This window comes from Ovis canadensis, chromosome 7 (assembly GCF_042477335.2).
Source record: "Ovis canadensis isolate MfBH-ARS-UI-01 breed Bighorn chromosome 7, ARS-UI_OviCan_v2, whole genome shotgun sequence".
NCBI classification, from domain to species: domain Eukaryota; kingdom Metazoa; phylum Chordata; class Mammalia; order Artiodactyla; family Bovidae; genus Ovis; species Ovis canadensis.
Genome location: NC_091251.1, coordinates 96,422,509 through 96,446,294, shown reverse-complemented (window position 1 = coordinate 96,446,294; position 23,786 = coordinate 96,422,509). Strand labels below are relative to the sequence as shown.

The 23,786-nt window shown below is 37.3% G+C and overlaps 1 protein-coding gene across 2 annotated transcripts in view; it reads right to left on the bottom strand.

Moving 5' to 3' along the window:
• The window catches only part of YLPM1 (YLP motif containing 1), a 63,484-nt gene that overhangs the window by 10,486 nt on the left and 29,212 nt on the right, over positions 1–23,786 (bottom strand). Inside the window, exons 5-18 of one of the 2 annotated variants that reach the window (XM_069597071.1) lie at positions 18,734–20,842; positions 16,047–16,167; positions 12,028–12,448; positions 11,823–11,915; positions 11,403–11,598; positions 10,845–10,963; positions 10,041–10,195; positions 6,964–7,026; positions 6,565–6,684; positions 6,159–6,335; positions 5,989–6,072; positions 5,798–5,881; positions 3,534–3,614; positions 290–341 (exon numbers count right to left, since the gene is read on the bottom strand). In XM_069597071.1, the coding sequence (XP_069453172.1) occupies positions 290–341; positions 3,534–3,614; positions 5,798–5,881; positions 5,989–6,072; positions 6,159–6,335; positions 6,565–6,684; positions 6,964–7,026; positions 10,041–10,195; positions 10,845–10,963; positions 11,403–11,598; positions 11,823–11,915; positions 12,028–12,448; positions 16,047–16,167; positions 18,734–20,842 (3,875 nt within the window). The remainder of the gene's footprint in view (positions 1–289; positions 342–3,533; positions 3,615–5,797; positions 5,882–5,988; positions 6,073–6,158; positions 6,336–6,564; positions 6,685–6,963; positions 7,027–10,040; positions 10,196–10,844; positions 10,964–11,402; positions 11,599–11,822; positions 11,916–12,027; positions 12,449–16,046; positions 16,168–18,733; positions 20,843–23,786) is intronic. The other variant, XR_011258355.1, reaches the window with a different exon arrangement.

Genomic DNA, 23,786 nt, shown 5'->3' with positions numbered 1-23,786 from the left:
ATTTCTGATTATATAAATGAATCGATTTTAGAAGTGACATTTCTGATTAATGTAAATAAATGGATTTTAGAAGTGACAATATTTTATTACTAAATTTATCACATATTTGCATTTACTGTCACAATATATAAAATGAAAGTCAGCAAAACAGACTGAGGAGGTAGTAAGGTAGGCCTAAAATCTTTGTTTAAGCAGAGATTTGGGGGAATTTGTTCTTCCTACAGCAGAAAGATCTATGACCATTACCATCAGGTATCACATATAAAAACAGGAAAAAGGAAATACCCACCTAGCTTTGCCTCAGATGTGTCCATCTCCCATTTGCTTTTCGGAATGTAACCCTAAATCGTACACAGAGAGAAGCTCGAAGGGTTAGAAAGAGACACATACATGCATATCACTTTTGAATTGGAAAAGCATTACAACTGGGAATGGATTCACTTTCCACTATTTATAAATATATCCTTAGGGAAAACAGTCTCATTATCTCTGAAGAAACTGAATTACCAAATTCACGAACTTCACTACCCAGATTTTAGGACAGGCACTTTAGAATAGTATCATGGAGGCGCTCTGAGGCAACTACAGTTCAGGACACACAACTGTAGTCTGAAAAACAGCTGTATAGCAAATACAGTAAGAATGTATGGTAGTTACTATGCTAAATAATATCATTCAGAATAGCAGAGAACTTATCATACTAGCCAAGTTATTTCTAAATACAATTGCTATTATCAAGTGATAGTAGCCATGAGGTCCAAGGAGTATTCTTCAAGACAGTTACTTTGTATTCCAGTGTAATTTTAGATACTCAAAAGAAAGGAGGAAACTGGGTATCACTGAACACAATTATTAAGTTCAATCTCATTTTAAAATGATTCAATCCATTTACCAGTTAGATCTTACAAAGACTAATTTTACTGAATCGATTTCAGAGTATTACTTTTTCATCAACTGGAAGCTAGATTATTATTTCTGATGTTTTTTTAAAAATTACACGTTTTCTATTATATAAAAAACCAGAAATCTCCACAGGCAATTTATGGCTTATTTAGTAAAATAACTGAGTGGTTTATTTCAAAGTCCTATAAAGATTTGCAAATTTCCCAACGTACCTATTTAACTATGCAGTAAAACCTTTCCGTTTATTTGCCTAGCAAATGTATGCCTTTTCCAAATATTCACTGATTTATAATTAATTTCCATATAATTCACTGAAGTAAAACAGGTTTCACTGCATTTGGACTGTGTTCTTCTCTATTAGATCTTTACATACAGAACTTTAATATTAGGACTTATTATATAGGACAGATTCATCAAAGGTGTCAGCATCTTCTTTTAAGAATTAATGTATCTTTCTACTGTCGGGAATGCTGAAGTTCACAGAATACACTGACACACAGGTAAAGTTGGAAAGTATGTTGAACAGTTCATGACAACAGCTTCTGTGTAAGAGTTTACTAGAGCATTATCAATCTTCCAGGAAATCCAACAGGTTTTATACATTTGTAGTCTTTAAGCCAAACTAATAATTCAACTTCAACTAATCAGCTAGTAGTTCAGATTATAAATTATATTATCTTTTCCAAATACATTTTCAATAACAAATGAAGACAAAGGTTGAAGTGATGGTGCTAAAAGTTTGGTACTGATGGAATCTGTACTGTTGTATCTCAAAAATCATCTAAAAACCTTAAGTGTCACTAGAATAATATATTTTAAAATTCTGAGTCATATCTACAAGGTCCACTGAGGCATTAAAGAAGACAAAATATCATACCAATGATCCCCCCAAAGGAGTCTCTTGACCAAGAAAAGTATGGATTTCACACAGCTGTAGTAATCAGTACAGAGCAGAAAACATAAAGTTGAGTGAAGATTCCATTAAAATGGTCTGAATGACAGGAGACTTGCTCTTAACCCTTTTATTAAAATTTTCCAAGAATCTTTTACTCCTGGAATAGAACCCAACAATAGGAGATCTGGATTCTGCATTTTGAAAAAAGGTTAAGAGAAGTTTTATTACATAAAGGTTAAGTAAAATGAGTATGTTAAGCTCTCCCTGCTGGAACTACCCTTTTCTTCCTTAAAACTTAAAATCATCTTCTCACTCTATGGAACATTAGGTTACTTGGAAATAAAAGAGATAGTTCAGCAGGGTAGAGTTCTAAAGTTTCAATGCCATGTTTCTGGTGAAAAAATATTGTATTACAGTGTGTTTCACTTTAAAAAATAATGGTACATTCAATTAAAATTTCCAAGTTTTGACCTACACCTAAGTAAGTCAGATGTTATGAACCATATCCTGAACTGAAATCTCTACAAAGGAAGACAGAGTTTCAGAGAGCTGGCATTATAGGTTTCTCATATGATGGCTTTCTAGTATGCACGCTGCAGGTAACTAAACTTGCCATTAGCCATATTCCAGGACAGCGTGGACCTTTAAGTGAATTTCCTACCTACACCTTAGATCATGTATGTTAAAATACAATCTAATTAAATAAAAAGACTTTGTTTAAAGGAAAAAAAAAACATACTGAGACTCAAATGCCATTAACTTTAAAGCTTATTTTTTAATCCACATACGAAATCTAGGAATGTAGAGGTTGACACCATCTCTATGCAAACACACAGTTTCTATCCAGAGTCCTCTATAACACACATGGGGCGATGAAACCACTTCTTAGCATGTATTCTCTAGGGGGAGGAATCAGGGTTCTCACTTTGTACATTTTCAGAAGAATATGAAAAGCAACTTTAGCAAGGGCTGAAGTATTAAATAAAACAAATAATATTTCGAATTAAAAAAGCAACACTATTTCAAGGCATTGCTAATCTCTGTACCGCATTAGCAAACACTGAAAATAACATAAGTCTGGAAGTCACATACTCTTGAATGACAGGGTAAGGCAGACATCACAACAGAGGTGTGATCAAAAGCATTTACAGTAGGTACATGGGAACTCTGAATTCACACTTACGTAAGCCTTTAATTAGCCTAAGCAAAATGCATTGCCTACACAGTCAAATCATTTTCACCATCACTTAATAGGATAAAATGCAGAAGAACAAATCCGGGAGTCAGTGGCAACCCTCTGCCTCCTCATTCAATCAGTTCTTCTGCCTCAGTTTATAGAAACTCAGTTATGAGCTCTTATAGCAAAGAAGAGACAATTATGCGTAAGTTAGATAGGTTGTACCATGTATTTGCTGGAATGTAAAAATGCTCTTTCATATGTAACTGATTTTCTTAAAAGGCATATTCCCCTAGAGCCACCCACAAATAGTTGAGTGAATACAAGGGTACGTTTCTTAGCATTCTTAAAATTTTCTTGTTAACACAGTAGAGGGTTCTTTTCCTTTGGTCGGGGTAAAAATAAAAAGTATCCAAAAGTCTCCGTGAAGATGATTCTGGAAACTTTTACCATTAAGGTGTATATCAACAATAGTAATCTGACCACAGAGATGAATTTAAACCCTTAAGAATTTTAATAAAGAGACACTTTGTTCAAAGTGGTTGTTCTGTCTCCTACCAGTTCGCTTTCCTCTTCCTCTGCATCTTTCTTTTCATCCTTCTGTTCTTCAATATTTGCATCAAAATCTTCCATCTCCACCTACACCACCACAATAATCACACATAAAATAGGCTGAGTTAACATTCAGGAAAATGTTGAGTCCCTCACTGAGATCTGAAATGAGCACAGTTGCCCAGAGCAAGATGCACAGACTCGCTGTTACATACTAAGAAATTTCTAATACCCTAAACTTTGAAACAGAACTGACAGACAAGATGATATTCCTGCCTTTCATTTTCCTGGGGTATCTATCTGTATAATTCCCTGTGAAGTTGAATATAATGATCTAAGTTGATGGTTATCTGTTTTGAATGGCTATAGATTACTAGGATTTCTTTTGAAAACCTTTAGCAAGTATTTTTTCAATCACGTAAAACATGTATAATTCAAATCTCAAAATGTAAGAAAGGGTATAGTAAGAAGTCAGGATGAGAGCTTGGCCCAGAATAGCAGCAATGCAAATAGAGAGTAGATAGACTACAGAAGTATTTATAAGATGAAACTGACAAAATTTATAGACTGTATAGACTGACTACATGGTGAAGGGATAGAGTCAAACAGCGGTATAAAGGGAGTCAAAAATAATGGAGAATAAAAGAGTCAGGGTTTCAGCAACTAAGTGATTGATGGGTCTTGTTACTAAATAAGAGATTATTAGAAGAGGAACAGGTTTGGATGAATTACACATTGAATAGGCTGAGTTTGAGGTATTTTAAGGTTAATAGTAATACATATCTTTTGGTACAAAATTGAAAAATGATAGCAGAATTGTAAAACTCACCCACAACCTCTCTGCTCAGATATAATTACTGTTAACATATTGATAAAATTCATTCCAAGCTTTACAATTTAATATTAAGGGCATATAAGAGGCAATTCAAGGTACCAGAAAGACTCTCTACACAGAATGTGCAGACTGAAAGCAGAGCCTGGGATACAGCCCTTAAGAATTCCAACATTTAAAGACTGGGTAGCAAGAGAAGCCAGGAGAGGAGACCTGCATCATGACCTGAGACGCAAGAAGAGAATCAGGAGAGGACAGACTCACAGAAGCTGAGAAAAAAACGTCTTCAAGAAGGTGGACACAGTCACATGTGGCTGCAAATTATGCAACAGGAGAAGTGAGAATTGTTCCTTGTCATGGAACTCTCTGGTGAGAGTCTCTAGAGAATGGCTGGCACAGGAGCCAAAAGGAAATGGGTTGACGAGTGGCAAAGGAGGCAAAAACACATAAAAACACAGTGGAAACACTGAGTATCGATAACTCTCAATCACAGGAAGAAGTCAAATAAAGCAGAGGTATATAACTGATTAAAAGAGAAAGATCGCACCTTTTCCATGATAAAGATTTATTTCTACCAAACAAATAATTGATTTAGATAAGAATTATCAATCTATGAGAATCTGTCAGGGAACAGGATATTAACAGTTTCAAAGTATCTCCCTACAGATCACTTATTACAAAGAGAAAAATGTAGAAAACTTTGAGGATATCACCAAAACCAAGTGATCAACATTTTAATCAACAATAATAAAATAAGTTGACATCATATGACTCCTGATATGATGCACTAAGAACATGTCACTTATGTAGCATTCCTGCTAACATTTAACCTAAAGCTAATCATGACAACCCACAATGATGGGAGCTAACAAAACAGTTAACTGACCAATATGCTTCAAGATTTCTTTGTCTTTCATGACAGTGACATAGCTCAGAAACCATTTTTTCTATTAAAGGACTGGATCCTGGATTTTAAGAAACTGCTATAAAGCACGTTACAGAAACAACTGGTGAAATATGAATATGGACTGTACATGAAAGAATTTAGGAAATTTATATTACCTAATATGGGATCTTATCAAATGTTAAATTTCTTGAATTTGATAACTGAGATTTCTACTTCTGTAAGAGAATGCCCTTGCTCTTGGGAGGTATCTTCTGAAATACTTAGGGGATAAAGGGTTTATGAGGTCTGCATTTTTATTCTCAAATGGTTTCATAGTAATAGGAATAGTACTAACAGTAACAAGAAGAAGAAACAAGAAATCTAATAGAGAAAAATGTGACAAGATATTAACAATCAGTGAATCTCAATGAAAGTCACGCAGGTGTTCTTATACTAATCATGCAGCTTTTCTGTAATTTAAAATTTTTTCAAAGTAAAAATAGTGGAGAAAAAGGTGGCTTCTGCACTGCTTTCAAGCCAAAGGACACTCACCTCTTCAATAGCGGCATCTTGCAACAAAGAACGAATGTCCAGACGCATCATATGACGAGGTGCAGCTTCCCAGTGATCAGCCATCTAATTGAGAGATTCAGGAGCTCAAGTTATCTCTGGAAGCTACTTAAGGAAAGACCAGGAGACCATGCTATGCCCTCTATGTTTTCTTAAAAAATAATAATAATCACCTTATTTATTTCTTTAAGCTTTCGTCCGTGAATATTCCTCTTGCCACAAGTCTGGTTATCTGCACTCATTTCAGCCAAATACACCTAAGAAGAAACGAATATTGATTAAGCAAACAAATGCAAGACTTACATGATAACACAAAATACTCTAAAGTTCTTTAAATCTTTACCTCAAATCCCTTGGTTTTTGCTGCACTCCAAAACTGGTCAAAATGTCTAACTCTGTCATTGATGGCATCCAGGATGATGAAAGGGAAAAAGCCATCATCCAGAGTCTTTTTGAAAGTTTTGAACATGCTGGTACGGTAGGTTTCCTCCATCTCAGCTTCATATTCATATTCCATTACCTAAGATCCCCACAAAAGAGATACAGAGTTAGCAAAAGCAGGAATCACCTTACATCTCTTCCCTAGTTACCATTTGGATAAAGATAACTTTCCTTCTTTCTCAGGTGTAGTCTTTTCCTTCACACCTGAGCACTGAAGTTTATGTTCAAAAAAGTCAATTATTTCTCTCTGAACATGCTTTCAACACTATTTATGAATTAGGATGTAATCTGAGAGGAATATAGCATACCTTCTTTTTCACTTTCTTTCCAGAATCTGGATCTTTTTCTTCTTTTTCTACTTCAGTGATAAAGTAGTCATCCAGGCTTAGAACTCTGGGTGCAGGTCCTCCGAATTCTACCTCCTTATCCTAAGTATCAGATATTCAAGAAAGTTAAAGAGAATTTATGGAATAAATTAATAAATGTGCACAAAGTTTTTTATTATGGCTAAATACCACACAATCTTCTTATGGTTTCAAATCAAGCTGGGGCAAAAGTATCTGCCTCAGCAGATCAAAATGAGACAGCACCCACCTGGGCCAACTAGAGTGGATCAAACAGGAAATACCTGTATCAACATCACGTTGCTTGTTAAGAAGGCAAAAGGCTAACAAAAGCAAGTGATGCTTTCACTTTTCCATACTCACTCGAATAAGTTTTGCAACATGTGTCTTTCCACTGCCTGGCAATCCTCTCATTATAACAACAATCTGAAACACAATTATAGAAAAAAAAAAAATCACTTAGTTTTTTTTTTTTTTCCCCACAATGAATTGATCTTAGAGTTAACAACGACCTAATATTCTCCAGGAGAGACCATACCATAGGCCATGAAATAAACCTTAACACATTTGAGAGGACAGGAATTATACGAAGCATATCCCTGGCCACAATGGAAAGAAATTTAAAAGTTTGGGAAAATGTAAAAATGAAACACCATACTCTTAAATAACCAATAGATCAAAGAAGAAATAAAAACAAAAATCAGAAAATACTTTGAGATTAATAAAAATGAAGACACAACATAAGAAAATGGAAGAACAAACTAAATGTACTAACAAACGTTTAGTACTAACAAACTAAACGTAAAGCAAGAAGGAAGGAAATAACATTAGAGCAGAGGTTATTAAAATAGAGAACAGAAAATTAAAGAAAAATCAATGGAACCAAAAGGTGGTTCTCTGAAAAGAGCAACAAAATTGACAAACTTTTAGCTAAACTAAGAAAAAAGAGATAGGATTCAAATTACTAGAATCAGAAAAAAAGAGAGGACATGAGTGCCAACCTTACACAAATTTTAAAAGGGTTATAAAGGACTACTATGAAACTGCATACCAACAAACTAGATAACTCAGAAAAAATGGACATATTCTTAAGAGAGACACAAGCTACTGAAATGGTCTCAAGAAGAATAGATAACCTGAACAAACTTATGACAAGTGAAGAGACATAATTAGCAGTCAAAAAACTGCCAACAAGAAACACCCAGGTTCCTCACTGAATTCCAACAAACATTTAAAGAAAATTACCAACTCTTCAAAAACACTTTCAGAAAAAAAAAAAAGAATAAGAAAGAACAATTCCCAATTTATTTTATGAGGCCAGTATTTCAAACCAGCATATAGTCTGATACCAAAACCAGACGAAGACATCAGAAGAAAATTTGGTATCTCTTATGAATATGGATATAAAACTTCACAACAAAGTATTACCAAATTGAATCCAGCTACATATAAAAAGAATTAAACAACATGACCAAGTAGGATTTATCCCAGAGATACCAATTAATATCTAAAATCTGTTAATGTAATAATACATTATATCAATACAATAAAAAACAAAAAAATCTCAATGCAGAGAAAGCGTTTAACAAAATCCAACATCCTTTCCTGATAAGAACATTTACCAAATTAGAAATGAAAGGGAACCTCCTTAACTCGATAAAGGACATCAAACGAAAATGCACAGCTGGCATAGTACTTAATGGTGAAAGACTGAAAGTTTTCTTTCTAAGTTCAGGAATAAAACAAGGATGCCCACTCCCACCACATCGATTCAACACTGAACAACTAGGCAAGAAAAGAAAAGAGGCATCCAGACTGAAAAGTAAGAAGTAAAACTATCTCCATCTGCAAGGTGATATCATCTCACATACAGGAAAACTTCCAAGGAATCCACTAAAAGTCTATTAGAACCAATAAATGAGTTCAGCAATGTGGAGCAATATACAATCAATATACAAAAACCAACTGTATTTCAATACAGCTGAGCAAGCCAGGAATGGAATTAAGCCATCCATATCTCTTTTTTCTTGATGGCCCTGCTGTGTGGCTTACAGGACCTCATTTCCCCAACCAGGGACTGAACCTGCGCCACAGCAGTCAAAAGCACTGAATTCTAACCATGGGGCACTTGAGCCATCTACATCAATAACAACATTACACATGAATGGATTTAAGCAATCCAATTAAGAAGCAAAAATTATCAGACTGCTAAAAAACATGATCTAAACTATATGCTGTCTAGAAGGAACATGTCTCAGACTGAAAGACACAAATAGATTGAAATTAAAAGGATGGAAAAAGGTAGCAGCAACCACAGGAAAGCTGGAGTAACTATACCAATAACAGATGAAACAGACTTTAAAACAGTGACATACATACATACATGGGGTCAAACCTCTGATAGAAATCCCAGTATCAGTTTATTTAAATGGAATCTAATTAGTTTGCAATACAGGGAAAATGTAAGAATGTATATATATATATGGAGGTCACCAGGAAAGTAAGTCTAAACTAATCAAATTCTCCTAATTCTTCCTTTTAAATTCCACATGCCATGAGATCAAATCCTCTTTCCCCTTCTTCAAAGTGCAATTAATTGAGTTCTTCTTATTTTCTATAATTTAACACTTTAAAAAAAAGGTTTAATTAGGGAATAGTCAACACTTTCTTTTTGCCAAGCAATTAAGCTCTAATTTCTTAGATTCTAAAGGGTAGGCAGTTTATGAGAAATGATGATTTGGAGATGGCAAGATGCCCTGAATCTGATATTAATACTATGTCACACATGGAGACAACCTAAATGTTCACTTATGAATGAATGGATAAAGAAGATACACACATACAACACAACACTACTCAGCTATAAAAAAGAATGAAATAATGCCTAGATGGACCTAGAGATGGACCATCTCTAGGATGGACCTAGAGATTATTACTAAGTGAAGTAAGTCAGAAGTAGAAAGACAAATACCATTATTATATGACTTATGTGTGGAATCAAAAATATGACACAAATGAATTTATCTACAGCACAGAAACAGACACACATACATAGAGAACAGAACTGTGGTTGCCAAGGTGGGGAATGGGGGAGGATAGACTGAAGTTTGGGATTAGCAGATGCAAACTATTATATACAGACTAGATAACACTAAGGTCCTACCTACTGTATAGCACAGAGGACTATGTTCAATATCCTGTGATTAAACCATAATGGAAAAGCATATGAAAATATATATCTATACATGTAACTGAATCATTTTGCTATACAGAAGAAATTAACACAACCTTGCATATCAACTATACTCCAATAAAATAAGTTAAAAAAAACCCAAAACTACCATGTCATGGAAAAGTACAGAAATTCTGTTCAGGATACTAAAAAGATCTCTTATCAGCTTCTGATTTGCAATAAAACTAGTCAACCACACAGGACTCACCCTCTCAGGTCTGCTCTCTCGGCCAGGTGGTTTCAAAATATCATCCACATTCTTAGATTCAGGTTTCTTCTCAACCCGTGGAGCTGGAGGTGGCTGGTGGCTTATTGAAGGAGCTGGCAGGGGCATTCGCTCCTCTGGGTAACTTCTTCGTTCTCCTAGAATGCCAGCGGATGAACAAGATTACTATTTATATAGTAATTATTTAACATTTTAATGCTCTCCACTCCTCCTAATATATATATGTTAATATATATGAGGACGAGTCCAGCTTAGGAAAACTTATTCACATAAACAGGTATAATTTCTAGTTTAAGTCTAATTTATAACAGTGAAAAACTAAAAGCAATCTAAGTGTTCAAAAATGAGTCTTATATCTTATTCACTGATGAACTATCATAAAGCCATTAATATAATAGATTTACATATAGAAAAGTGTATACAGTATAGTATCAGTGAGAACAAGCACAATAAAGAAACTGTATGCAGACTTTGTCTACAACTTCATTAATATGTATGTGAAGAGAGAATGCGAGGAAATATATAAAACTGCAATGGCTGTGGTATGGTAGGTAGGTGGTGGGATTATAAATGATTTTATTTCTGTCTTCCAAAATTTCTTTAATAATGTAAAAAAGGCAATTTACATTTTATTTCATATGACTCTTTTTGGTGATGATGTTGCCATCTCTGAGAAATCTGTGAGTATATTTCACTCTGAAAGTTTGAACCCACAGCTACAATCAAAAGCATCTCCTGTAGTTTTCAATTCTCAGCATCTTAATAGTTAGTAAGGTACTAATCTACCTCCAAACATGGATGGTCCTTCATAGGCTGGTCGGTCAGACTTTCGATCATAGGAAGGCCTATCAAACCCTCCTCTTCTGGATGAGGAATGGTCTTTTTTGTCTCGATATGACTGAGTCCTAGAAAGTTTAACAGGAAGTGCTTTGGTAAATAAAAAAACCATTATATCCCCGATTTTCTCTATGGGTAGTTACCATTCATAATCAATATTTATATTTTTATTTTCCTTTTCCATTTAGATCTGCCTTGCATACACACATCCACAGAGCTCACAAATAGCAAAAATTAATTGTCTGCCTATTAACTAAGCAATGATTACAACTCTGTTGACAATACTCTTTCCTTTCTCCATCTCCCATTTAACTCTCTGAAATTCAAGCTTGCAAAACTCAAGAATCGAGTCTCCTAAAAATTGGTACTCTTCCTTCTCCAAATTATATACACACATGCATGAGAAAAATACATCATTTACTAAATTTCCCTTAACTACACTGACTTTTGCTGAACTTAAGTGTATGGTAATTTGCACACGCAGCAAAGATAGTTTTCATGGCATACCTATCATCTCTAGGTCGGCGATCTCTGTCAAATCGATCCCGGTCATAGTCAATAACACCACGATCCCGGTCTCGATCTCTGTGCGTCTCCCGATCCCTTTTGAAATCTCGATGATCTGCCATGACATTGCTTTGACGATCAAAATAAGGCTCACGATCTCTGTCTCTATCATAACGATCTCGTTGGCCTGCATGCTCTGCAAAAACAATTAAAGTTAAGAACTACATCCCTTTTCTCCTGAAATAAAAGCAGAAAAATACAAATCTAATTTTAGAACTAGTATAAATTGCTGCCCTAAATTCAACTTATGAATCCTTTAGCTATATTAAAGGGAGGCCCAGATAATCTTACCAAAAGGAAAATCATATGATAAATGGGTCCGAAAAGGTTTAAAAATACTTATCTCCCTGGGACCTCTACCTGTTTCAAAAGTTGATCTTTCAGGTAGTGGATCTGGACGCAGAGTTATTCTTTCTCCATAGGGTATCTGTTCAACTTTATTAGTGGATATGTCTGGTAAACAAAAATAAGGATAAAACACCGTAAGAGTGTAGCTTAAGGAAGCCAAAGTTGAAGCGAACAATTCCTCTAGAATCCTAAATACAAGTTTGCCATTTTTACCTACCTCGGCCATGGCCATAATCAACAGTCTGCTGCACTGGTGGTGGTTTGGACATGGGTGGCATACCCATAGGCATTGGGCCAGGAGGAGGGATGGAAGGGTGAACAGGTGGGGGTGGTAACACTGGAGCAGATGGAATTGCTGCAGGTTCAGATTTAAATTCTGAATTCAGTCCCTGCTCATCATTGGTATCCCAGAGGCCATAGAAAGAATCTTCATCCCAGCGTTCTTGTTCCACAGCTGAAGTTTGTGGCTTTATCACTGGAGGAGGAGGTGGTGGTGGAGGAGGAGGGGGTGGTGGTGGCGGTATTGGGATAGGTGGCCTGGTCACAGGAACAGATGATCTTGCTGGTGGAGCAGGAGGTCTTACAATTGAACCTGGTGGCTTACCCATAGGAGGTGGTGGTCTGTAGGACCCTGGAGGCTGGAGAACAGGGTAAATGGCTTAATGAGTGAGCATACCATCATATGTTCACGTATCAGTAGAAATCTGGTTCTCACTCCATTGAAGTTATTCAAACTTCAAAACTTTCTGTACTTTAAAATACACCATCAGGGAGACAATATATACAAATCACATATCTGATAAAGGACTTGTATTGAGAATATAAAAATCTTTTAAAAGACAATCAAAAAATATGGCCATAAGATTTGCATACATTTTTCCAAAGAAGATGTATAAATGGCCAATACACCCATGAAAATATGCTTAACATCATTAGTTATTAGAGAAATGCAAATTAAAACCACAATAAAGTAAGATTTCATACCCAATAGAATGGCTATAATTGATAAAACTGGCAATAACAAACGATGTCGAGGATGTAAAGAAACACAAAGACTCTTAGGACTTACAGTTAGAATGTAAAATGGTGCAGCCATTTTGGAAAATGTAGACTAGCTGTTGCCTGGGACCTGGGGTAGGAACGAGGATTAACTGCAGACTAGCACAAGGGATCTTACTGGGGTGATGAAAATGTTATACAGCTGGATTATGGTGATGGCTGCACAACTTAGTAAATTTACTAAATATCACTGAATTACACACTTAAAAATGGACAAATTAGATGTATGTAAATTATACCTCAATTAGGTTGGTTTAAAAAAGGGAAGAAAAAAAAAAACTCCTCAAAACTATTACCTCCTCCCTCCCTCTGGAATGAACCACCCTCTTTTTCTTCTTCCAGAAAATTTAGGGTGGTAGTCAATTTGAATTGGCTGACCTCAAACCTACTAAATTTCTGTGAGAGAGGTTCTGGCATTGGTTTAAAACAAACAAAACAAAACCTCCATGTAAAACAAACAAAACAAAACCTCCATGTGTAATTCTCACGTTCACCACTTCATTTAAGAATCTCTGCTCTTGGGGCTGGTGCATGGGGATGACCCAGAGAGATGTTACGGGGAGGGAGGTGGGAGGGGGGTTCATGTTTAGGAACGCATGTAAGAATTAAAGATTTTAAAATTAAAAAAAAAAAAAAAGAATCTCTGCTATAAACTCTCTCTCCACTCTAGTGACCTATCTCCTCCACAAAAATGGTGAACTTCCAGTGAGAGAAACAAATTCTAGCTGGCTCCCTCACTTCTATCCAGTTCATCTGGTTGACAACAGCTGTCTGTAGCAACACACGACATCAGTGACGGGAGATGACAAAACAAAGAAACCAAACGGACATTGAGTATTCTCTCTGACAAGCACCGGATGTCAACTGAAATGTGTATTATGGAAACAGTAGAATCTCTGGGCAGATAGGTCCTATCTACTTAATACTGAAACCCAATTGTCAAATTTTATTTTAATCTTTGCAAGTAATCTCTGACTTGAATACTCTTTATCCATTTATTTCTATGTTTCTGCCTTGTTTGTTCTATTGACAAACACACTGATGGTTACTTCAGGCCTTGAAAGTGAAAGTGAAAGTGAAGTCACTCAGTCGTGTCCAACTCTTTTCGACCCGTGGACTGTAGCCCACCAAGCTCCTCCGTCCATGGGATTCTCCAGGCAAAAATACTGGAGTGGGTTGCCATTTCGTTCTCCAGGGGATCTTCCCAACCCAGGGATCAAACCCAGTATCTCATATTGCAGGCAGACGCTTTAACCTCTGCACCACCAGGGAGTCAATAATGCACATTACTTACATATTTACTCATACACAGGCTGGGCTTTAAAAACAAACTTTCTGAGTAGCAAAATTACATTTTGGCTAATATGTTAGGAATATTATTTAACAAGAGGCCAATACAGGCTAGAGTTAAAGACAAATGACTACTACCTAAAGATAAATTTTAGATTATGGCACTTTAAACTGTGTTAGAAAATGCCTTTGTATGACAAAGCTACTGTATCTGGAGCACAGCCGTCCAGACGTGTTGTGCATATCTTAGGAACTCTTTGGACTATAAGTAAAAAGTGTATTCTTTATAGCACCCAGTGATAGCAGCACATTTGTGAAAAGCAAAACACCCCTACAGTATTTACATTAGAAAGGATTAATATCTATACCATAAATTCATAAGAAAAACCTGAAGAGTCAAACAGATTAAAAAAATAGGATTTTTTTTTTTTTACCAGAAATGTAATTAACAAATACTGGAAAATATTCATGTTCACTAATTATCAAAACTACCAAACATATTGTAACATTTTATTAAACTATTCAATCTACCAAAAATATTAAGTATCTGATGTTTGCAAGGCTACAACATAGCTTTAGAGAGCTGTTGGCTACATTACAGGAATCATTAAAAATGTCCTTGCTCTTTAGTCATTAAAAGGATCCACTTTAGGAATTTTAAAGTAGTTTTAAGAAGATACCTAAAATGAGAATTTGAAGCATAACGCATGGTGGTTTGTAGAAAAAAAGAATGCAGATGTGAGCTTATATATGGAATGGGCAAATAACAAGGCACTACTGCACAGCACAGTCAATATCCTGAGACAAACCGCAACACATTTTAAAATGCATGCATGTATGTGTACACATATATATACACATACAGACATACATATATATATGAATCACTTTGCTATACAGCAGAAATTAACACAACATTGTAAACCAACTCTACTTTAATAAAAAAAATACTGAAACTATTATGAATTTGATACAAACACATTCATTACCATTGCATTAATAAAAGTAAAAGATTAGAAACAAAGGTCTAACAGAAACAGAATAGTTTTAATAAACTGTTATGCATCAAAAATATAAAGCATGTAGCAAAACATTAAAATGTTTATGATTTATCAAGTAAATAAAGCAGAAGTGTGGATTTATAATCTAGAGCTTCTACTGTTTGCTAAGAAATACAAAGATAAAAGACATAGTTCCTATCCTTATGAAGAACAGGCAAAATAAGATAGAAGGCAAGACAGACAAGAAAACAGACAATCAAAATACAGGATGATAAGGGGAAGTGGCAGCCCACTCCAGTGTTCTTGCCTGGAGAATCCCAGGGACAGGGGAGCCTGGTGGGCTGCCGTCTATGGGGTCGCACAGTCGGACACGACTGAAGCCACTTAGCAGCAGCAAGGGTTCTGGCAGAGAACTTAATCACGTGACTCTTTAGCATAACTTAACTGCCTGAAGTGGGGCATGATGTTCTATCCCTTTCCTTAGCTAAGGACTAGGAGTCTGAACAGGTAGGGAGACTAGGAAGCTCACATGAGCAGGGCTCGCAGGGAATCCTTGCATTGTCCAGATGAAGAACAGGACTATCTGAACAAAAAGGATTACCAAGAAAATTTTACAATTTTATGAACACAGGGCCATATACACAGTTCTGATGTGCTTGGTGTACTTAAACTGTAAGGGGAAAAGCGTTTCTGTCATGCTTCCGACCATACTCCTAAGATTCTCAAAGGTCCATTACCATTAGTGTTTTTCACTTTTCCAAAATTTTCATTTTTTACAGAGGAAAATTATACTTATTATAAAACAACAACAACAACAAATCAAACGACATACAAACATACAAAGTAAGAACCATTTCATTTTTCTGAGTATATTATTTTCCCATACCGGATACAATCCAGGTCTTGAAGGTGTATTCTGTAATCTTGAATCCTGGGGTGGCAGATGGTCAGGCATTTGAGGCTCAGACCCATAGTCTTTCATCTTTTGAAGCTGTTCTTTCTGTTCTCTGTAAACAAATAAAATTGCCATTGTATTTAAGGCATGTGTTCTCTGTTCCTAAGTAACTATAATTAATATCGAAAAATAAAAAAGGAAACTAAAAACCTTGTTTCAAACTCTCTAGAGTACTCATAAAACATCTCCAGGGTAATACTTTTTTGACTTTACAAGCTAATTTATCAGACATCTACAACCGAAGTTATAGTTATAAGTTACTGAAGATCTAGAAGGGATCAATTCTAGACCCTGCCTCTTTAGTCTGTTTTAGCATCTCATCTACTTGTCATGTTTTTCATTCATCCAACCAAAATCTCTTGCTGATTTTTTTTTTTGTTCCATAGTCTTTAGATAAGCAGTTGAAAACTGGTGGCACATGGGCCAAATGTATTTGGATATATATGAACACACAAAAAGGCTTTTTACAATTTGGCTTTCATTAACAGTTTTTAAAAATCTGTGCTAGTTGACACTATTTACAAAGCAAAAAAATACATACTTTTCAATAAAAATTCAAACTTGCAATTTGGAAACACTGGGCCTACACTCCCACATGCCAGCAATCAGCTCAGTGGAGTGGTGGCTGCCAGACTTGGACGAAGCGCTTTGCCACAATCCTCACACTCAGAGTTATACTGGCCCACTTTCACTCATTGTAGTTCCCTGCCTGGTTCTTGTGGGCATTTTAGTTGAAGGCCCCTCTTGTATACGGTGAGAACAACGGTTAGCCTATACCTTTAAAAACACCACTTCATGTTCCTAAAGAGTAATTATGTACCTCTTCAAGATTCTCTTTAAATGGCTGGTCAAATTCCTTTCACTTTGTCTTACATCCACAATCAACATATAACAACATCTACCACAACCTCTTCAGACCTTTTACAATTTTCTCCCTACCATTCTGCAAAGTGTAATGACCCAAGTGAACACAAAGGGTCAAGTGTAAGAAAAAGATTACTTTCTGCCTCATGTAACTCATATTATGACTTTCCTGACACAATATGGCTGACTTGTATTCAACTGTGACCATTATTACCCATCACTTCAGATATTTTAATTATGTGGCCTAGAAAGAGCTTTTTAAAAGGAATGATGAAGTAACTTTTATCCAGCATTTCTATACAAAGCAATAATGGATGAAACGGAAATTTCAAAAAGGAAAGAAACCTTGATAGCTGAGTAACATCAATCTGCTTAGTGTTCTCCATAAACAAAAAGACTTTAGAGTTGGACAGACTTCAAATTCTAGGTTTACCAATTCTAGTAGCCAAGTGGTACTCTCTTGAGTCTTAGCGAAGCGAGAATACTACTAATCTTTGCAGTCCTTTGAGATAAGGATTTGAAATAGGAGGATTGAGATGATAACATAGTAAATTATCAGCACAGTGCCAGCACACAGTAGGTGTTCAAGGTATCGATAATTTAAAAGTGAAAATAGTAGTAGCTAAGTGTTCCATAACATGCTTTCTACATCTTCATGAGCAATCTGGAAAAGTCAAATCCCTTAAAGTGTATCTTCTGTAGACCACAGAAAACACAGAAATTTGTTGTGTTGCCTGAGGCATCTGATCTTTCATTTTATATGTATTTTTCCTCAACATACTTTCCCAGTTATAAAGCTTCAGCTATAATTTTAATTGTCATAATCCACAAATATAGACCAGAATTGAAAAATGAAAGAAACAATATACTGGAATATACAAAAAACTAACCATTAATTTATTTTTACAAATATTTGCTAATTCCTAAGAAATTATTCAAAAAGTAATTTCTCATTGTAATCTGTCAGTGACTCCTAAATTCTTCTCTCAAGATATAGTTGGTATAAGGATTACATGAATCAATACATACAAAGCACTTAGTACAGTCCCTGGTATATAGCAAATGTGCAATAAATGTTAACCTTTATTATTACTGCTACTGATGGGAAGTGTTATATAGGTACCTATATACAGGTGATTATAAATCAAGAAATCTAAATTCTATTCTCCATTTCACAAAGAATAAATCTGATTATATAGAAACAAGTAACAACCTCAAGCAGAGATAGCTGCTTCTGGTTATAATGAAAGATAAAACATTTCCAAAAGAATCAATGGTTAGACAAATCTGAGGCTGCTGCCAGGTAAACCATTCTTAGCTTCAAAAGAGAAAAATATAAATCCTTCCACCACTTTCCAAAGTTATACCAAAGATTAGTGAATATGAAGTCTATCAGATCTAGTAACAAAGAGGGGGGAAAAAAAGATTTTACATATGAGCTCTGTGAAACCCAGAGTACTAGAAAGTTGAAGTCTGAACTTGACATAATCACAGGTATGACATGTCAGCAACATTATCTATAAAAGTCAAGAATGGCTACCAAATTTTCATTTTTCAGGACATAAGTTTATAATTAACACAGTTCCTAAATAGCCATCCTACCCTCAAACAGCACTCAATGACTAGAAATTAAAATTATGTGGTAAGAACTTCAAGTAAAATGATTCCATTTAAATATATCACATCATCGTTTTAAAAAGAGAGGTATGCATGTGGCTTGTTCTAGAAGAAATGATCTTAAGTAGTCAACTTACCGAAGCATTTTCAGCTCTTGTGCAGCTTTCAGAATGATTTCATGCTGCCTCTGACTGAGAACCATTACCCCTCCAAGGCCTTGGTCAGAGTCTAAGTTTGCATCCGACCCCATCATTTCAGAAGAATGATGTGAGGGCATATGTTCCGCCATGGGGGAATGTCTATCCACATCAGATGGGTACCATCTGTCTGACAATCGTTCTCTTTCCCAGTCCATTCTGTCAGGAATATAATCTCGCTTTTCCCGCCAGGTATCTCCTCTTTCTGGATACTCTCGGATCCTCAACTCACCCCTATCACGGAAATCTCGGTCATACCCATGGTCTCGGTTTCTTTCTTCTCTCCATCTATCATCCCGGTATCTATCCATAGGTGGGAGAGGCGGGAGGGGTGGTAAAGGTGGAAGAGACGGAATATCTCGTTCACGAAACTGCGACTCTTGTTCATCCAGTGGTCTCCCATAATCTCTGTCCCACTCATTATCCAAATTTCTATCAAACATATCCATGGGTCTTCCGATGCGGTCCACATCCCTGTCCATGTCCCTGTCCATTTCCCTGTTGTAGTCCTCGTCCATATCCTGATCTCTCTCCCAATCATCCCACCACGGGCCTCGTCTATCTCCATCATGAGATCGAGATGGGGCTGAAAACCTGTCCTCTCTGTTATATGAATCTAGAGTATCATCTTGATAGTCATGTTCACATTCTCGCCAGTATCTCTCTCTGTCCCAATCATCAAGTCTTTCTCGTTCCATTGGAGCACTTCTACCATCTAATGGGAACTCTTCGTGCCCTCTCTCTTCTCCATGGTTCCAAGGAGCCCTAGGAGGCTCATCTCGGTGATACGGATACATTTTTTCCCCACCGTCTCCTGGTTCTGGTCTAAATGGACCTCTGTCACGACCAAAGTCTGGTCTTCCCAGTCCCCTCTCCCGACCACCAGGCCCTCGAGGCAGTCCCCTCTCCCTGCTCCCAGCTCTCCGGGGTGGCACTCTCTCTCTACTCCCCGGTCTTCGAGGGGGTCCTCTCTCCTGACTGCCAGCCCTCCGGGGTGGTCCCCTTTCTCGGCTGCCAGCTCTGCCTCTGTCCTGGCTGCCTTGCAGACCACCTGGCACTTTCTCCCGACTGCTTCCTGGCCTCACCAGCCCTCTGTCCCGGCTGCCTTCTCCTCTGCTCATCTTCTCTCGACTGTCTTCTCTTCTACCCATCATTTTATCACGAAAATCTTCTTGCTTGACCAACCCTGGGCCGTGGCTGATTGCCTGGCCTCGATCTCTACTGACTAGTCCTTTATCCCGTGTGTCTTCCATTCTGCTTTGCCCAGGACCTCTGTAAGACGAGCTGCTGCCTTGATTGCCTTCTAACCTACTGTCTCTGTTATCTGGCCGAGGTAGCCCTTTATCTTGGTTGTTTTCTGAATGGGGCAGACCAATACCCAAAGGTTTAAAATCATTATCTGCAGTTAGTGATGATGATGTTGCTACTGCTGTTCCTCCCTCCATCCCCCCTGTTTTTGAGGGAAAAGTAGATTGAGAAGGTATAGCTTTATTTGCAAGGGGTACAGGCTGAGTAACAGCTTGGGCTTTGTCCATTTGAGTCTCCATACTTTGAGAATCCTGGTCCCAATCAGAAGGCTCTATGGGCCCTTCCGAGACTTCGCTTTTAGGTGGCTCTTGCTGAGAGTCGCTTAGATTCTCATTTGACTGAGCCGCCTTGGCATCCTTTACATCTGCAGCAATGGGAAATGTAGCTGATTGCATTTTAAAATTCTTCTGCTGGTTACTACTGGTGTCTGCTAATGGTTCTTTGTTTCCTGGTTCTGCTTGTGACTTAGGTTGCTGCTGATGTTGCTGTCCAAAAGTTGGTTTGGGGCCTTTCCACTGTGGTCCACTCTGTCGAGGGCTGAGGGATGTATTGGGGGTAATATAGAACTGAGATGCTGGCCCCCGGGGAATCATTCCCCATTTGCTTTTAGTGCCCTCTGCTGGGTGACCTTCATATCTGGGTCTTGGCCCATCGGGGCGATTTCCTTCAAAACGAGGCCCTTTAGGTCTCGGTCCTTCACACCTTGACCCTAAATCCTCAAATCTTCGAGGACCATCAAATCTACAAGTGAAACAAAAGATATTACTCAAGACAGTAAAGCAGAAAAAAAATTTTTTCCATGTAAAAATATTTAAGGCAATCTTGCCTTAGAATTTTTTTTACAAAAATGACTGTTAGTCATTAAACAAATCCTGAGATACCAATATCTTAGAACCATTATGTTTAGGTGGCAGAGCTCAGAAGGTCTTAGGACAAATCTCCTGCAGCAAGTCACTGACATACGGAATTGTTAAAAAGCAATGATTAATATTGTGCCTTAATAGACAGAAAAGTCCATTCATTTCAAACAGGGGGGGAAAAGTCCCATAGCTAATTCTAAGAGTACTTTTAGAGTTAAATTATAACTAAAAACGAAAAATGAAACAATTAGCAATGTTAACATAGGATGAGTATAAATATTGTTGGAGCTAATATTATCATCTTGACTAACTGACAAAAGTTTAAAAAACAGCAGCCAGCTGTGTCTTAAGAGCATGCCCCAACATTTAAAAATCTGGACCAAGATATTCTGCTATGGACCCACTTGTACATTGGATAAATATTTAGCATATATCCTCTGTTAAGTACTATGCTAAATCCAAGAGATACAAGAATAAAATGTGTTCTTTGCCCTCAAAGGGCTTACAACAGAAGACAAAGAATCTAAGTGTAAATAACTGCCACAAGATGCAATGACTAACATCTACCTGTATATAATAAGGACAACAGAGGAGAGAATGGTCAATTCTATGAGAGTGAAGGTGGTGCTGTCCAATAAAGGCTTTCTATAACAGAAGATGCTTTAGTTAATTCTTGAGAAACAAATTCTCAGAGACCAGGTTAACAGAGAATACTGGAGATGATGCAAGTGGGTAGCAAGGACATCTCAGGCTAAGGAAGTGTGATGAGGAAAAGGAGAGAAACACATACCAGTTTGGAAGTGCAGTTTGGCATGGCTGAAGCAAAGAGGAGACAAAGTCTAGGACGGCTGGGAAAGTGGAATAGCAGCACAATGAGAGGCAAGGTAAAGGGACAGGCAAGGGCCGACTCCCAGAAGACCCTGTATACCTCGGCGCCACGGACTACTGGTACTCCTCCAGTATGCATTTCCATTTTCCTACTGTAATTGAACCTCTCCATTTTCAGCAAGACATAAGGATAGCCAGACTAAAGACTCTCTTTCCCAAACTCTCTTGCAGGGAGAACTTGCAGCCATGTCTGGCCAATGAGCTGAGAGTGAAAATGATTTACGCATCCGTCTGGGTGGTAAACTTAGAGGGAAGAACACATTCTTCTCTTCATATTCTCTTTTTCATGCTGGCTCTGATACAGTGGTGGGGCATCCTGAACCATGTAGATATGGACCACATAACAAGAGATGGTAAAGTAGCAAATGAGAAGGAATCTGGATTCTTGACACTGCAGAGTCACCACATAAGTCCTAAAAGAGAACAAACCTCCAACTTGTTAAAGCCGTGTGACTTTGGATCTGTTATAACAGATGAATCAATTCAGCTGGGTAAGGAGTTAGAGGGCTTCCCAGGTGGTGTGGGTGCTAACGAACCTGCCTGCCAATGCAGGAGACACAAGAGCCGCACTGGAAGATTCCCCTGGAGGAGGGCATGGCAATCCACTCCAGTATTCTTGCCAAGGGAGAACTCCTGTGGACTGTAGTGTCCATGGGGTCGCAGAGTCAGACATGATTGAAGTGACTGAGCTTGCACAAAGAGTTAGAAATTACCTTAAGCACTCAAAACACTAAGTTTTTGAAAGATTATTTTTAAAAGATTGCTTTAGCAGAAAAGTAGCAGATGGATAAGTGGGAAAAGTTGACAGTACACTGTCTCTACAGTCTAAGTAAGTGAAGGTGAAATCTGTTCTAAGATGGTGACTGATATGAGGATGAAAAGGAGGAGATAAAAGTGAGATGCGAAGGAAGGTAAAGCTGATAAATTTTCTAACAGGTGCGATTTAAAATACTGGAAAAGGAAGAACTAGGATGGTTCCAAGGTTTCTGACTGAGGTGATAGTGATGCCTTTCATGCCTCTGAAGAGAAATAGAAGGGTTTTTCTTTCATTAGTTAGGGAAATAAATGAGAGTAATAAATTCAATTTCAGCAAAATATTTACTTCCTATCCCTGTGACATCAGGCTTTGCTGATCTGGAAGTCTCAGTTTCAAAGGGAGGAATGAAGGAATGCTTCTATCGGGAGACACAACAAGGACTCTATTAAAACTTCAATTCAGACTGCCATCTGGCCACTTCAGGTTCTGAATCGACAGGCAAAGAAGGGAGTTATTACTGTACTGGCTGGGGTGAGTAACACTGTCTTTCAAGGGAAAATTGGGTACTTTTTATACAGTGAGGGTGAGGGTATGTCTGGAATGGAAGAGATCCTCCAGGACACTCCTTACTACCTTCAATGTCCTATGACTAAAGTCAAGACAAAACTACAATTACTCAATCCAGGCAGGGCTGAGAATACCTTAGACCTTTCAAGAATGAAAGTTTGGGCAAGGAACCAGGCAAGGAACCTGGACAAGCTGAGGTACCCACTGAGAGCAAAGAGAATATGGATTAAGTAGAGAAAGAAGGTAGTTATCAACACCAACTGAAATTACATGACCAGCTGCAGAAATAATGGGTGTGACAGAGTAGTTCTTCCTTAACATTTGCTATGAAATGTTTAAATATATACATATTTATTAGCCAGATATTTCTGACTGATTCTTCTTCCTTATCATCTAACATAAGATGTATTAGTACTAGCTAGCTTTACATCTCAGAATTTCAGTCACAAACTATCAAAGAGGAGATGTGAGCCAGCTAGAGAGAACGAAGTTGATTTCCCCCAAAACAAAAAAAACAGAGACTTTCTTTTCTGAGAGAATGGTTATAAAGCTTTTGGTTGTCCAGGGACAAACATTTCATGTTAAATACAAAATCCCCCCCACCCCGTGACCC